Source organism: Pleuronectes platessa, chromosome 1, assembly GCF_947347685.1.
Source record: "Pleuronectes platessa chromosome 1, fPlePla1.1, whole genome shotgun sequence".
NCBI lineage: Eukaryota > Metazoa > Chordata > Actinopteri > Pleuronectiformes > Pleuronectidae > Pleuronectes > Pleuronectes platessa.
In genome coordinates, this window is record NC_070626.1 from 20604095 (window position 1) to 20621921 (window position 17827).

The 17827-nt window shown below is 41.5% G+C and overlaps 1 protein-coding gene across 2 annotated transcripts in view; it reads right to left on the minus strand.

The window, feature by feature from the left end:
• Window positions 1-2757: 2757 nt before the first annotated feature.
• rras2 (RAS related 2) overlaps window positions 2758-17827 on the minus strand; it is a 28739-nt gene continuing 13669 nt past the window's right edge. The window contains exons 1-6 of one of the 2 annotated variants that reach the window (XM_053420162.1): window positions 9302-9361; window positions 7948-8035; window positions 7665-7767; window positions 6071-6179; window positions 5225-5343; window positions 2758-4750 (exon numbers count right to left, since the gene is read on the minus strand). In XM_053420162.1, the coding sequence (XP_053276137.1) occupies window positions 4663-4750; window positions 5225-5343; window positions 6071-6179; window positions 7665-7767; window positions 7948-8035; window positions 9302-9346 (552 nt within the window). In that variant the 5' untranslated portion in view covers window positions 9347-9361 and the 3' untranslated portion in view covers window positions 2758-4662. Of the gene's footprint in view, window positions 4751-5224; window positions 5344-6070; window positions 6180-7664; window positions 7768-7947; window positions 8036-9301; window positions 9362-17827 lie in introns of those variants that run through there. The other variant, XM_053420154.1, reaches the window with a different exon arrangement.

A 17827-nucleotide genomic window follows, 5' to 3' on the forward strand; every position in this document is an offset into this window, starting at 1 on the left:
ACTCCACCTTGCAATATCGGCCTAACACACACACACACACAGGAAACGCAGCACACAGGAAAAGTAGCCTCTCACACACACACACACACAAACACACACACACACACACACACACACACACACACACACACACACACACACACACACACACACACACACACACACACACACACACACACACACACACACACACACACACACACACAGTGAGGGGAGCAGCTCCTACCTGTCATAACTCCATCTGCTGTAGGACATGCTCCTGTTGCTGCTCACTCCCTCCATGTCTCCGCTGCGTGTGGACCGGACTCGGTGCGGAGACAACGCTGAATGAGGGGAGTTAAACCCGGAGAGTGGTGGCTCCTCCTCGGTGCTGCTGGTTCTCCTCCTCCTCCTCCTCTTCCTCACTGACAGTAACGTGAACTGAAGGAATCGCGGTGAAGTGGTGGAGCAGCGGGGCAACACGCTTTCCTATTGGCCGAGAGCTCGAGCGCGAGCCGTGGACTGGCGGTGCACGCGCAGGTGTTGATGTGTTTCACTCACCGAGATCATCAGCACTGAGGATTGTTTGACTGCAGACGTCCCACTGGTCCCCGTGTGTCCAAGTCCTCTGGATTAGTGGCGTCTCGTGGTCAGCAGCAAACACTGAACCACACTGATCGATACCCACGGTGCAACAGAGGAGCTGTGGTACACACCAGATGTACGGTGGCCCTGAGGTGTACAGCCAAATGTCACAAAGCACAGCAACGAATCACAAGTCCTAATATCGAATAAGAAATTTCAGCAGCTTATAGAAAACACAACCAATAAAAAAACACAGCAACAAATAAGAAAACACAACAAATAAGAAAACAAACCAGCTAATAAGAAAACACAGCAACAAATAAGAAAACACTCCCAAAAGACAAATAAGGAGAATCTGACAGCAAACAAAAACAAACACAAAAACCAATGAGAAAAAACAACTTGCGTTTTTCCTATTTGCTGCTGTGTTTTCTTATTCGTTGGGTTTTCTTATTGTCATCATGTTTTCTTATTTGTTGTGTTTTTTTATTGTCATGTTTTCTTAATTGTTGTGGTTTCTTATTGTCATCATGTTTTCTTATTTGTCATCATGTTTCTATTTTCTTATTTTTAAGAATAATTTTTCACGATGTTTTCTATTTTCCGTTGTTTTCCTATTCATCATTGTTTTTCTCATTTGCTCTTATATTTTGCTATTTGTTGTGTTTTCTCCTTTGCCAGTGTCTATTTTTAATAATTTGTTGTTGTGTGTCATTATCTATTGTTATCATTGTAATTTGCACTTAAGGGCCTCTGTGCATACACATTCTGTTCTGTCCTTTCATTTTCGATGAATGAGATTGTGCCTGGACACGTGAACTCACCAGAAGTAATTTGCCATGGGTGTCATTCAATGCAAATTAGAATGGGGCGGCTGTATTTCCCCGCAGGATCAGGAAAACACTCACAGCTCATCTCTCATCACCTGCAGTGGAGATTGCTTCTTCTCGATATGATCATTAAATGGAAGTCTGTCCTCGCGACTACAATTTTGTCAGAACATGTCAATATTGGTAGACATCCTCTTGAGCTGCTATTTAAAAAAAAAAAAAAAACAGAATCTATCGTTAACCTAAGCCAATGATGGGACATTATTTTTTTTACCTTCTCACACTTGACTAATATCCTCTTTATTACAGCCGTGGTCCTTTTTGTGGAGCAAAGATCACATGGGAACATTCTGTAGCCTTTTAGATGTGACTCATGTGTGATGAATCACATCAACATTTTCAAACATTATCATAGGATGTCTACTGTCAAAAAATATGCAGGTACAATATCTGGCTAGGATGCTGCTTTTTGTAGATCAAGTCCATGAATTAAAATGAAAAGAAAATCCTGGATCCACCCTCAAAACTTCCTAAGCTCTTTCTCGCAACATGTTTCACCCCTCCACAAGATTTCAGTTAATTTGTTTTTCTGAAATCTTGCTTACAAACAAACAAAAACTTACACACCAACAAACAAACAGGAGGGGGTGAAAACATAACATTCAATTGGCTGAGGTAATTATCATCCAAACACTGATTAGAGAATATGATTGGTTGGGGTCAGTATGTGTCCTGAGCACCATGAACGTCTTGATAAATGCTATGATTTTATTCTCAGCCATTGACATAGCTATTCTTCTAGGTCACAATCCGTTCATTGCAGAAAGGATTTTTTTTTTGTCACTTACAGCAGCATTGCACCTATATAACGAGATTTATACTTAATGCAAATTGATATTTGGGAGTGGGGTTATGTATTCTGGTATAATATATATAATAAACTGTGATCGCTGAATTTGTTTGCTCTCAAAGGCTCAAATGTATAACAGGCAGATGGAGATTGCATTCATGTGTGTTTATACATAGTTAGCAGAGGAAACATGTATTTTTACATCGTCTCTAAGAGGGCATATCTCTCCTGTATTTGGAAGGTTTAACAATGTGGCAGCGAAATTCAACGAAAGCACAAAAAAATCTTCAGGGAACTCAGCCTCTCAATAAATTGGGTGCAAAAGCAAAAGAAAACAAGCAGAACTTAAAGAGTGACGTGCAGCTGTGTCCCAACCATAACACCAAGTTCCTAAAGTGTATAAAAAAAAAACCATATCATTAATTAGTTCAGAAATGTGTTTTGAATGTGTCATGGATTTCTTGATTCCTGTGCAGCTTTTTGAATCTCGAAAAACAAAGATTCTCTACCCCATCTGGCTCAATGACAGATTTTATTCTAGCACCAAAAAGCACTACACAGGGCAAAAGACACTGATAAGGAAGAAAAAGAAAAGAAAAAACATGATTTGGATGTACACTAGGATTTGCGATGAGATGGAAAATGGTTAAATCTCAGAATCTGTAATAATTGATTAGTGTGGTATAAAGCTCCCATGTAAATACCACAATCTTTCCTATCTCCCATCTGATCTGGCGTGTTGCGCTGGGCTGGTGGTAATCCCCCTCCAGATAAATATCAATACTCCATTACTAAAGTCTCGATAAGGAAAAAACATTCTTGGTCACATTTGGGTGAAAGAAAATCTCATTTTGTAGATTTGGGCCAACAGTCATCTTCAGTCTCAAATAAAGAGAATTGAATATTCCTCTTTTCGTATACACACAGCCGCGCTGTGAACATGTATTCACTTATAAACATATAAAAATACTTAATAACTAGATTGATAAGAAAATAATGTATAAAAGTAGAGTAGAAACATTTAATCAAGTCCATTATTTCCATCATTGATTTTCTTGTTCATATTACAAGGCAAGGATATGAAAAAACAAACTGCAGTACTGTTTTACTGTATTATGCCCGAACAGAAGTACAGAAGTTGCGAGGGAAGGCAGAACAGTATCGTGGCATCTGCGGCGATGACGACTCCACAGGTGGCAGGTCTGCTGAGTTCATGTCCCAGAGGAGACACAACTTGTTTTCGTCTCAGTGCTTCCTCGTGTCCTGGTTTCTCACTCGCAGACCATTGGGTTAAAACATTTTTTAAAAGTTGTGTAGCAGAATAATTCAAGGGGACAAAACAGATACATTGCCACTTTGTTATTGGAATGAAAGAACAGTGAAATTGTTGACTAAATGTTTGACAGAAAATGATGCGTGACATTGGAATGATCTGAACTAAACTGAAAGCGACTTGATTTGCAAACAAATGGATTTGTCAGAGGGTTGAATGTAGAGCAAAGAGCGTTCAGTGTTTTGATTTGTTTTCCTTTTTTCCTCAACTGCTTCTTAGAGATCTGAAACAACGCAGAGTTGTCGCCATCGTGGAAAGAATGTCAGACTAATTTCTTTCGTTTCACTGAGGTGAAGGCGTAGGATAAAACCCTTCTATCTATAAGACTTAAAATGAGAAAATCAGATACAGTAGACACTCCACATTTGGCAACTGAGACACAAGCAGAGACCACAGACAAAGTAAAGAATCCACTGCAGAACGGTAGAAAGTTCCATCATTGTAGCTTTAAGGGCCGTCTAGGTATTATATTTATATACATCCTTATATATATTCACTTTCTTATGTGTAAAACCAAACTCAACCTCACACACTGTACTGTGGTGATTTAACAAGTCATTAGAAATACACTTTGAAAATCACAACAAATGTCACTTATGTACAGTAGCAGATTAGCACATGGGAGTAAAGGTGGGTATGGCACAACATACACAAAGCTTCATAAGATAATCTCTCTGCTCTGATCAGACTCTGGAAACTAAAGAAAGTCATTAACATTCTAGATATATAATTTTCATTCAATCTCGGTAGCAGGTACAAATGTCACTACAAGGCAAGAGAAGTCCTTCAGAGTACAAAAAACGTTAATTTGTCAGGCGGATTTAGAAGGCAATGTTTAGTGTTGGGACTCTCTCAAGTGGATTAGATTACGGCTGAAGGTAGAGTGGTGTTAACATTTTGGCATTGCCAGTTGTCCACAGTGATGTCCTGGACAGCAGTTCCTGGTCAGAGTATCTCAGAAAAGGCTGTCTGGAGTCATGCACGAGGAGAAGGCAGCGGTCAGTCATCCTCTGAGGGATGTGATGTCAGGCAGAGTGGGCGGGGTGGTCGAGAGTAGCTGCATGAGATACAGTGATAAGGCCGACTCAGACGATCACACAGTGGCAGCCGCTCTTGTCTTTCTCTTTTCTCGTTGGTTCTGGCGACGGTGGACATTCCTGTTCTTGGAATTTCCTGAGAGGTGGAAGAAAAAGATGTTTGTTTTTCCAACAGAAATGATAAGTGGGAAACTAAACTCTCTCTGCTCTAAAAATAACACTAAGAAAAGCGTTCAACCAAATTTAGAACCATTTTGGTTGATCCTCGTAGATCTCTGTGGGTACTGGTTTGAAGTGGGCGAGGTTCAAGTGCACTGGTTCTACATTTATTCAGTATAAACTTAATCATTTCACTTCTTGCGTGAGAGCAAAATGAGAGACAGTCGTGGGGAATGAAGTGCAACAACGTAACATGGCGGAACCTAATCAGGTGCATTTCAATTAAAACCCCCGGCCAGCAAATAATTAATCAAATGTCATAATCACTCTAACAGCAATATGTGCAAAGGTTTCACTGTGATCTGGGATATTTATCACAGGAGAGTTTGAAAGACTAAAAACACCCACATGTGTAAATGATGTGTAGACTGTGCTTTTACCAACCACCCACCTGATTACCCTAACCAGCTCATGGAAAGCTTGGTCTACGTTCAAGCGGATTTTGGCTGAAGCCTCCATATATGTGACCTTCAGTTGTCTGGCCAGCTGCTGGCCCTCCTCCTGGGTTACCTGAGGAAAAAAGAAGAACAGGCTGAATGTCACCTGAGCTCCAACACATGTAAAAAGCACTTTCCACAATCCCTCAAATCAAACTGCTCCTTTGACTAATCAATGTATGTCCACTTTCTTTTAAGGCTGAGAACGACCATATACAGATAAAAGCCGTCTTCACAAAAGTTGATAGCTGCTGGAACTATGGATCCTTCAGTATCTTGATCTTAGATCTAAATTTCATTTTAGATGTACATATTTAGTAAATGTTGCACATTGAAAGCATGGGAGCAGGCTTTTATTTACTTATAGTTATTTAAACGTCAACTATTGAGCTATTAAACATCTTAATCATACAAATTGAATAAGTAATAAACCATCCCCGGTTTTCTAAAATCTGATTCCAATGGCTCCATTGAGCTTGTAAGCGGCTCCAATTCACCACAAGAGGGAGGTGTTGATTCACTGCAAGAAGTGACAAGCGACTAACACACCAACAGCCAGAAAATTCATCATTTCATCACACTCCCTTTTCATACATCCATCCTCCCCTTCTCCAGACACCACCATTCATACAGCCGCTCTTTTATTCCCTCACTCACATCCTGTTGAATCTGAGCAGCTATCTGCAGCTGCAGCGCTCGCTTCCACTTTGAAGCATGCAAATGTGAATCCTTATCTCGTCAGACGATCACACTGTGTGTGTGTTCGTCAGTCGCTGGGTTCAGATCTGTGTTGGACTTACTTGTCTCTGTGGCTCCAGATCTGCTTTGTTTCCTACGAGGATCATCGGGAATTCATCTCTGTCTTTGACTCGGAGAATTTGTCTTTGGAATTTGTAGATTTCTTCAAAGCTGTATAAACATGATACATGGTTTTATGGTGTGTTTTTTCTCACACAGGTAATGATGTCATTTCATATGGATGCAAAGATTTATCGGAAACTGCATGCATGTATCAGACCTCCAAACAAATGACAAAAACAAACAGATGTTGGGGGTTATATCAATGCTGTGTATCAGACTGAATGTCAGCAAAGAGGAAACATCAGCCTCACTATTGCAGGAACATGATATTTATTTCTCCCAGTGCACTGACCTTATCATTGTGCGACTATAATATAAATGTCAAGTGCACTTTTTCAACCGAAAAGTAAACAAAAAAAATGTCAATCTGGGAGAAGAAGAAAAAGTCACACACCCACAGACAGCCTGGTGAGCACATAGTAAATCTGGAAGGACTTGACTAATATAAATGGAGGAAGGAAAGAGTGTTTACAATATAAACAGTGGGAGGGGTCTTTGGGAGGGGGGTGGGGGGTGGGGGACGGCAGCTCACTGCACTGCTGGGCAGGGACACAAAGACAGAGAGGAAGGGGCGTGACGGACTGACCACAAAAAGAATACAATCCAGTGTAACCTGAAAAATATCTTCAAGGCGACTGAAGTCCTGATAGTGTCAGGAAAATAACTAACAATCACATTTTTGGTTTGAAAAATTTCCTGATGATATCGAGTTCTGCTTTTATTTCCCCATAAAGTTATATTATCCTCTATTGATGGTTTTAGGATGTGAACGATCGGTTACATAAAGAAGTTCTCTGAGAAACGATGCATGCATACAAACTGAAATAACTTGATCTCATTGATAACAGCTTCCCTGTTTACTGCTCGCTCTCTTTACTTTATTAAAACAAGCCCTGTCTTAATGCTGAAAGGACCAGTTGCTGCTTCGATGTCTCTCTGACACAGAAGTAGCTGTGGTATTAAACCACACTTGCTGTTACCATGGTTACCACCGCTGTCGCAAAATCAACCATGGCCGAAATCTTAAGGGTCACATGTGTGACAATTGAAGTAAGCTTTAAATAAATAAGACATATTGTACCAATACGTCACATAGAAACATTTATTTGAATTCCCTTCAAATTCAGCCTGATACACAATGAATAGATTTAAGAGAGAAATACATATTTGTATGGTTATCCTACATTTAACACATAACTGAGAATATTTCTGCAGCAGTCCTCCACATACAGTACTGTTGTTTCAGCAACTTATTCATTCATGAGATAAGGACGAGAGAGGAAGTGTTAAGAACAAAAAAACAAAAAATTACAACAACAGCAACAGCAAAGGGAAGCATAAGGGGCAACAAGTGAGAGCATCAGAGCAGTGAGAGGCCGAGGAGGGGGGGAGAGAGAGTGAGTAACTGTGAACAGTAAACAGAGGTGTGTTAAAATAGAGAAAGGAGGGGTGTTTGTGTGTGTGTGTGTGTGTGTGTGTGTGTGTGTGTGTGTGTGTGAGACGAGTTTGCACATGACGAGAACTGTCACTCACCTTCCTCTGTCAGTGACGGAGAAGACGAGCAGGAAGCCCTCCCCCGTCCTCATGTATTGTTCTCTCATGGCTCCAAACTCTTCCTGTCCAGCCGTGTCGAGGACTAGAGAGCGTGCACACACACGATGACACAGACACACAAAGAATTGCAGCAAATTCCACCTTTGCGATCAGTTCTTCGAGTACAATATAATGCAATAGAGACATACAAACAGACTGTGTGTGTGTGAGTCTTTGTGTGTGTGTTGACGCTGTTCATGTTTGTTCAGCAAAGTGCACTTACTGTCGAGCCTGGCCGCCTTGTCGTCAATCACACACTGCTTTGTGTAGGAGTCTTCGATTGTGGGATCATAGTCAGTGACGAAGTACGACTGCGGGAGAGAGAGAGAGAGAGAGAAGAACCTTGAGTTTGTCTGGCGTCTGTAATTATGTCAGGTAGAGACACAAGCTGAGACCGAATTATGTATTCACTGTATACACTATGCACTACATGCAGTATTCCCTATACACTGAGCTTTGCAGCAAACAAGAGCAACACCAATGGGGCCTATGGTATTATTCTAACAGTAAATGAAGCACTACACGTGCCATGCAAAGGCAATTTTTTTTATTTTCACAGAAGAGATTATGTTTTCACCCCCGCCCTTTGCTTTGTTGTTTGATTTCCGCCAAATTTGGCACGATGAGATGAGTGTTGCCAAAAGTACAGACACTTTGATACCACATGTGTAAAAATTATACCATGTCTGTTAATTTCACTTTCAATAGAATCGGAAAAATACAGAGGCAGATCTACACTTTGATCGTTACCTGAGGCTGCATTAAAAAGAAACCTGTTGATTAAAAGAAACTGGTCGGGCTACTTATTTTTTCCTTGTAGCAATCAATTCATCAATAAAACATGTTCGTTGGGCTTTATTTCAGACTCGTAGGTCCGTATTAGTATAGAAATGAAATCAAAATAAATGACAAAATACAACACAAAATTATAGAATATAATCATCACACTTTATAAGTACACAGGGATTGAGAACGCATGAAAGACTTTTGTTCCAGTGTTTAGAAAAACAAGGTGAGTCAGTCAAAGCCTGTTACATCACCTTGTGTGAGTCAGTTCATCGAAACGGATTACTTCAAAGATAAGTATTCCATGAACAATAATGCTCGACATAACAGGACCTTTCCTCCAATCACTGAGAGTGGTATCCACTCTAGTGTCTCCATTGTGGTATCATATTTTAGTCTAAAATCTTGGCATCATGACAGCTCATTGCAAGAGGGTGTTTTTTGACATTTTGAAATAATTTCTCCCGGAATAAGACAAGTACAATCTGACATATTAAGGTGAATAATGTCTGAGAGTGTGAAATTTGGTAAAGCTTGGTTGAATATAAAGGGGTCTGTCGGGCCTTAGTGAAGGTATGTGCTCGACTTATTTTATTATTTCTGATGTTTATGTTGTAATCCTCCTTAGAACCACTAAGCACAAAGGAATGGACACAAAAAGCCACTGGGGCATCGTGTTTTAGGTTAAAACGACACAGACAGCCTCACTGACCTCTATCTTTACTACTGTCCTGCAGACAGGAGGTAAACACACACACGCCTGCAGACGCTTGAAGTAAATATTCACTCACACAACAACCACCGCTCGAGCTTCGACAGCAGGCTGCTTTTTTCATGCTAATAACACATTTACAAGACGTTTCCCCGGCTGCAGCAGTCGCGCCGCTCGCTCACCCACTCCTGAAGGCTTTGAATCCGCAGCCAATATCTGGTCTCCTAGTAACCTCAACTGGAAGGGTGGGGCCAGGGGGGAGGGAAGAGGGAAGAGGAGGAATCATGCATTTTTTACATTTTTCCCATGTTTTGTAGTTCTCTCTCTCCTCAGGGACTAGTTAAGTGGTGACAGCTGAGGGGAGTGCTTGGGGAATGTCAAACCAACACCCTAAAAACACAGAGCAATCACAAGAACATAAAAACAAGACAGGACTCCCCGTTGTTCCAACAACAAGCCACATTAAACTCTCTCCAGAAACAGTTGTGTTGTTCGTGTGTGTTGTTTCACACAGCGTAGGGCTGATCACAGCTTATTTGCTGGTATTTGGCAGCTCAGGGAGGCAAGAGATGACTTGTGTGTATGTGCACTAAATATCTCATCTCTGACACTTTGAGTCATGGAGGATATAGATCAAAAAGGCAGGTCGATCACTTGTTTAATTCTGATTAGAGCCCATGTGCCAATGACCAATACAGCTTCAAATAGGATCAAAATCATCTTATATTTTGGCTGATAAATAACAAGTAATCATAGTGTGAAAATATCAAAGATACGTCACAATTAAATGAATATTATCACTATTGATCGATCGTTCCAACTATGACCATGAATAATTAATTAATCATTTTCCCAATGTGATCCAAAGATTCAAATAACAATCCAGATCTTGTGAATTTAAATGTGGTTTCATAAGGGGACCGTTGGGCTTTGGCCGATGTTTTCAAATTAAAACATCCTGAAAGTATAGTGTCATCATTTCTGTCTACTTAAAAATAATATCAGTGATGGCTCTACTTATGTGAATGTATTTAATTGTACTGTGTGTTCTCTTACGTGCTCAGTGGATATACATTCCTTGTGCCACCTGCAGCTCTCTGTTGTTGCATGAGCTGCAGGTAAACTCTCCCTCACACTCTCCCGTCGCTCTGCAGCATGCAAGCGTGCCGGCCTGTGTCACATCCACTCACCACTGTTCAATAATTCATCAGTATTACTCTGTGTATCCTAGACCTCGCTTCGCTGCACTGCACTGCCTTCAGATGACCAGACAGAGACAGAGAGAGGGGGAGAGGGAGAGAGAGAGAAAAAAGAAAGCCGCTTGTGTTTCTTGTCCCTCCCACCTCCTTCTCCACTCAGCCGTAGCCAGAGCAGGTGACCTCTGCTTCCCGTCCACCTCTTATTCCTATTCTGTCAACCCCGGGCAGCTGCATCAAGCTCCACACTCCTCCGGTTTTACCTTCCCTTCCTCTACAGGCAAGGGTAGGATAGCTAGCTGCCGCACTCTCCCAGAGCCGTGATAGATGAGGATGTTACTCTGTGCCAGCAGCACCAGAGCCAGTACTAACAGGGCCTGTAGTCCGGCCTGGCAGGGACTTCGGCTGGGGAGTGACAGAGGGATGGGCTTGGTGAGGGGAGTGCATCATGACTCAGGAGGACTTCCGATAAATATATGACATAAGCCAGCCTGTATCACGGCCGGTAACATGACCTATAAATCCTTCTTTTGGCCATGACTTCATCAGATGTATCAGGCTCTTAAAACAGGATGGATCGGGCTGAATGAGTCAAGGAATTTAACCCAAAACAACTACATCAATCTCCTGCAGGACCACAAACCTCAGATCCACAGACAAAAACATGCCATAACCAGAAACTGTCTCAGAAGTTGCAAATATCATTTATATTGTATCAGATATTTCCTGATTTTACTCATAATGTAGCATTTCATTTCACTGCTTTTACGAATAAAATCTATAAAAATCTATATCAACATCATATTTAAGAAGCTACAACCGGAGTTGCTTGAACATTTTGATGGAAAAATTATCAAAATTATGAATTTGTTATCAATATAGTTGCAGATTGTTGTTTCCAGTTGAACAAAAAGCTGTTGTGTGTTGTTGGGGAAATGTTACTGACATAATGTAAGCATGGACAAAAAATTCGACGATATCCAGCCTATTTGCAAGACAAACTGTGACATCGGAGCATTTGATGTTTTCTGCCAAACTATTTCACAGGTAAGCGAGGAGGTAACTGATGGAATTCCTGGACAAATTTCCATGAAACAGTGAACAGCTGCCATGAGGGTATGAGGACAGTGGCGTCAGCAACTCAACACACACACATTTAGTTCTGGAGCAACTTCCCAGACTTGAGGAAAACTACTACTAAATATCAGAGCCAGTCTGCTGTATAACATTCTGTAGCCTGCATGGAGCGAGGAATGATGCTCAAAAAGCCAAGAACAACTCAAGCTTCACTGAGGCAATCGTTAGGCCAGTTCTGACATGACCACCATGGTGGGTGTGTGAATAAGTGAGCTGTAAAACCAGGATAATTAACATTGTGTTTTTGCCTCTGTTCAGCAGAAGTCAACTGGAATTTCAAAACGAGGCGACTCGAATTAACAATAAAGCAATCAGTACAGTGGGTGAAGACAGTGAGAGTAAAATCCAAATCCCTGCAGGGCCAAGCTGCAGTGCAGTTTGGATGGTGGTGGCAAGGTGGGTCAGGCCACACTCGGCCCCGGTCAGTTCTGCAGGAAGGAAACTCCACCTCTGCAGCAGGCAGCCGGCCTGGGCCGAGTCCTCGGGCGGCGCTGATGTCACAGACGACATGTTCCGCTACCCTGCCCCACCCACTAAAGTCCAGAGCCGTCACTCAGTTCCCCCTCAAGCATTCCAGCTATACATCCCAGCCCTCCACCCACACAGCACATGCACGCTCACACCAGGAAAACATTACAAGGCCCGCTCAAAAAGAGGGTGGATGAGTCTCAGCTGCAGCACTGCTTTTTGTGTCAGGCTTAAAGAATACTGTCTTTTTGTTTCTAGATGAACAAGTTAATTATTTAGTCTTCAAAATGCCATAAAATGGCAAATAATTTATAAAAATACCCATCACACTTTCCCAAAGTCCTAGCTGATCAGAAAAAACTAATATCTTTGAACATTGAATTTTTCAAAGAACAAAACAAAGTGTACATCTGGAAACAGAAAAAGACAAACAGCTTCAATGGTTATCAAATTTGTTGTTTTGTACTTCCTGCTGGTCAACTTCCTAAAAAATATTTAAAATAACTCCGACCTTCCTCCTTTGTAGATGGAACCACGATAACAGAATCCAATGTTTTCTAAACCGTCTCACTATTCAAAAAAGGTACAAGATGCCATGTGTTGTGCAGCTTGAAAAGTTTCATCATTTGAATTCATATTTACATATATGTTTATGCAACTGCTTGTGTTTCTTTTTGAGACATGATGCAATAAATTCTGTCTGGCACAGCCACTGGTTGCCAGTCTTGAGGAAAGCAAGAATGGTTGATATGTGTAGGCGTGTAATCAGCATCATGCTTGCACTATGCACCCACTTCCTCCCCACACAAACAGCCCTACAGATGCTAAATATAGATCCTTTTCCATCTCTGTCAGTTATCCCACTGGTTTCGTATGAGCCGCCTGTTTAGACCGATATCGCTTCGCTATCTGTGCAAAGCACAAAACCACAGATTCATCAACAATGCAGATTAAACTGAGATTTCTGGGGTAATTAGGAGAAACACACTGTACCTACTCAGCTGAGGAGGCACCTGCCTCCTGCACCGTCATAATGAGAGGGAGTGCTGAGCTAAAACAAATACTCATCAATGCTGCTAATTGCCTTCTGCATTTGGCCCGGAGCCCGATGAGGATTCACAGACCTTGACTTGCAAGTCATTAGCGGCAGTTATTCTTTAATTAAAGGGAAATGTAGATTGAAGGCCATTAAATTCTGTTATTCCAGGAAAAAATTGTGTCGGCATCTGCAGATTTTAAATATTCCCCGACCTCCTTGTGCACTGCAACACAGACACACACACACATACACACACACAGCACACCGCAGCAGTTTCCTCTACCAAAGATGATACACACCGCAGGAGACTTTGTCATTTGGAGTTTCGAACATAACAGGCAAACTAAACCTTTTGTGGACGAACAAAAACTGGCTCGGAATTGAAAAATGATTTGAGCATGGTTTCATTCGTTTTGCAAAAATAAACTGCAGGTTAGCAACGACTGTTTCGTGCTCGTTCTCGGGAGGCAGGCCATTGTTTGCTCAAGTTTAATCAGTAAGCTTTGTTCATGAAAAATAGACGAGAAAGAGTCATTGTATTAGTCACTGTGAGGAACATTTTGAACTTTTTTGTCAGTCGCAGCACTCAGCTCCCACTGGTTTCTAAAGCTGCCTGTGGAAGATTCAACAGGCAGCTTTCCCACACTGCAAGACATGATAGTAGAAAGTATTTCATCCAATTTTCCAGTGATTTCCAGTGATCATAGGTGTCATGAGTCACGTCTTCAGCCTCACACCAGAACACAAAACAAATTCTAGTAAGATCATCACTTACGAAGAGGAAATGCTTCTTCAACAGTCAGGAGAAGCTCGACAATAATTTCCTGTTGTTGCGTCTTAGCCGGACAATGTCCTGCAGCGTTCTTCATATGTGAAAAGCAAACTCCTGGGAAAATGTCCGGACTTCAATTTCTGGACATTTTCCTTAGTTAACGTGGAGAGTTCAACTTAAGCTTCACCTAAAATGTTTTTGTTAAGGGTTTTACTTACATAGCTTTACAAAGTGCTTCATAGACAACACCAAGAAGCCTGGAACCTTTAAGATGCCAGGGTGGGGCAACAGGTGACTAGTGACTGATGACTGGTGAAACGGGCCATTTGTAAGAATTGATCTGTGGGCCAGAGGAGCCAAGTTTAGCAATTTCAATTAAGGACACAAACTCCATGCCAGACAGCCTGGAGCCTGCCAAGATCCATCTGCAGACAGCAGCAGAATGTGACAGATCGTGGTGATCAGTTCCTGATAGAATCAAAACATGACTAGATGGACCCAGAGATTCTACAAGCATGTAAATACATCACAAATGTTGTTTAATAAAAGGAATAATTAATATTTTATGGTCGTCTATTTTGTCGCAATAAATGCCATGAATGCAAATTTACTAATTCACCTGAATTGAAATTCAATTTGTCAAAGTAAGGGACAATTTCGATAGTTGCCACTAGATACAAAAACATAAACGTAAACTGCTCTTCTGTGTTGTAGCTTTATACGTGGAACCTTTTGAGGGTGAATCTCAATCCACATAAATCTACTGTAGTGTCTGAGCCAAGCGTTTCATTGTTACCAAAGCATTACCCAGGAAAGGAGAAATCAATGCGGAGTCAATGCATGAGTTGATTGATTGTTAGAAAGGACTCGGTGCATGCGTGCATCACTTCCTGTACTCCTCAAGCCGGCGCAGGTTTAACCTTTGCAGCAACATTTGGGGCTGGACGAAACAGCAGCTGTCAGTAATCAGACAGCATCCACAAGGATTTAATGTTAAACAGATGGAGGTGACCACCAGTTCCTCCGCATCTTTACACTGCATCCTCTCACGCTTCACAGCATCCGACACACACTGACAGGAATCTGTGTGAGCGACATTGTTCTGCTGAGCACTTAAAGAGTTCTTGAAGTCGGAAATGGTGGAAAAAGTAAGACGGGCTGAAAAATGTGAGGGGGAGGGAGAGTGCAGGCGACACGGAGGGGGAGCGCGAGAGAAGAGGGGGGAGGGAAAGGCATTAACTTCCTGTGGAAACACCCATTTTTCCCATGAGCTCATACAAACCAGAAAGGTCATTTATTCAATACCTAATACACACGGAGAGAAAGGGAGCACACAATGTGTCCGGGGCCTTAAAGGGCCACTGGGGAGAGTTCTGCTGAGGCTGGGGAGGCTTTAGGACAGAACACATCATCGCTGCACACTGATTGTCATTTTCTAAAGTCTTTAACCCCGTCCTGTTAAGCCTAATGATCTTATACTGCACGCTCGACATGCACAGTAACAACACAATCAGTGGATATTTACAGTTACTGAATGCTGCACTGAAGCTTGGCTCGAAGCCGGATTAAATGAACCTGCGCCCATCACTCTTACAAGCTCTCCACCTCCTAATGCACAGCAGATCAATAGACCGTCCCTTTATTCATTGCCCTGGCTTTAACTGCCAGCAGATCAGTGAAACCCTTCAAGTTAGGGGCTTATATACTATCTATTATTATAAGTTCCTCTAAAAAAAAAACACACCTTGGAAAAAATATTTTATAAGAGTATGGCAGGGCAATTAACCAAAACCAACATTTGTAATGACCTCTCACTGACTAAACCACATAAGTTATTTGGTTCATAGTTTCCCCGATGCGGGCATTCACAAACTGTCTGGTTTCCGCTGTGTAATTTGTAGCGGTGGCCCAGGTTCCTTCTACTGCACCTGCAACACACAACTTGATCTAATGGGACACGCACAGCCAGGACATCAGGGTTAAAGTCACCAGAACGATGCGGAGGGAAGAGTCGACACCTTAGATTAATAACTAAACAAATGTGATGGTCAGTTTTTGTGACAAGCGACAAAGTCGAGCAGACGCACCTAAAATAATACATGAAATGATGGTTCATTAATCATAAGAAGTCAAAGTTAATCATGATATTGATTGGATTGGTTCATGAACCTTCATTTCCCTTGGTTGTATATTTGACTCTGCTTCATTGAGGAGTTGATAGAACCCTGAAACGAGTTTTCAGATGATTTAACAGGCTAAAGGCATCCACTGTAAATGTTGAGGCTGCAACAAATAACTACAGTATATTCATTATATTAAGATTATTCATATTAATAAAGTTATTACTTGAAAAGTGAGTGAAAGTTCAAATTCTAATCCACACGATACAGATTCATTTTATGCCGGTGAGCTAATTGCTTGTTGGACTAATCATTCCGGCTCCAGCGCTAAATGTCACCGCTAATATGATTTTGCAATAAGCTTCACCGATTCGACCTCCAGTGCTTATTTTGAACGAATGCAGTTTTTCTATGCGGGGCAACTGTTTCGGATGTTTTCATAAAGGGTTTTCACTTTTTTCATAATTTATGTTGAATCCTAGGTTTTTATATAAAGATGGATGACATGACAGCTCCCAAAAGTGAAGCCAAGGTATAGGTCATAAATCCTGTGTCCTGTATGTAAGTGGATAAGATATGGACCCAGATGTCGAGACTCCATTCCCCAATCACTACTGTACAGACTCTGTCTCAAAATGCACAAGATGGCAGTGTTCGTATCCAGGATATTTTTGCTTAATTTTCAGAAAGTGTGTGTGTGGTGTGGGAGGAGGAGATGCGTCATTCATCTTTATATACAATCTTTGGATTTAACAGTTTGTCTGCTAACTGGATTCTGCTCTAGAGATGTTTGCTGGGTGAAATATAATTGTATTAGATAGTAGGAACAGTTAAACACTGTATATTTCCATATATTCATATTTATAACTTCATATTAGGTAGAATTATACTTTGATGTATCTAAAAAATGTTTGCACTTGCTAGTGTTTTCCAATAAAAACAAGTTGCATACTGCATGTGCTGAATGGCCCAGTTACAGCACTCAAGGCTGTAAAGCTGGGGATGGTGCTCATGCAGAGAATAAAGGAGAGGATAAATGTCCCACCAAGTGGGCCAACTCCTGGCACAGTACACCCCCTGCTCTCCTCTAACCTCTCTGGCATTAAGACTTCAATCGGCCTGTGTGCTGGACTCTGAACACTTTTGAACCCGCTCAAAGGCGCAGAATCAAAGTGGTGCCATTTAAAGACCTTTTTCCACCAGATCACTCAGCTCAAAGCCGCCTGTTTGCTCTATAGGGGTCGGACTATAAACCATTGCTTTATCTCCATCCCATAAGTGCATTCTGTAGAACTGTGAGTGGAGACCTGTGTAAATATTTTAGATACCCACAAACTGATCACAAAGAACAACAGAAAGATGGTGAACTGTGTGAACTGGCCTTATGTGACATCACCTTCCCTGCATTAAATCCGCTCTAAGCCCAGTCATTGATGGGTTATCAGTGACGTTTTCTCTAGGGCCCTGGCTTGTTTTCCTGGGAGAGACAGTGAATAAAGACTTATTTTGAGAAGAGTTACCCTCTAAAAAAACATGGCGATTCCCCCTGACTGCGTTTCGCTGTGCTGAGTCTTCATCAATGCCTGCTTTTGTGGATGTGGGAAAAGCTATCAAACCCATATGACGCTGTATCAAAATGACAGTACATTTGGGTATGAGGTTTATGTAGTCAAGGAATAAAGATTTTACTGTAAACCAGATCCATCCATCCCACCATCATCTATACCGCTTATCCTTTAAAAGGTAGCTAACATTGGTTGAGAGGTGGGGCTATAACATGGGCAGGTCACCAGCATTAAATCAGATACGGTACAAGATAAATATCAGTAACTGCAGCATCTAGACTTGGCCCAGAATACATTGTGATCATACA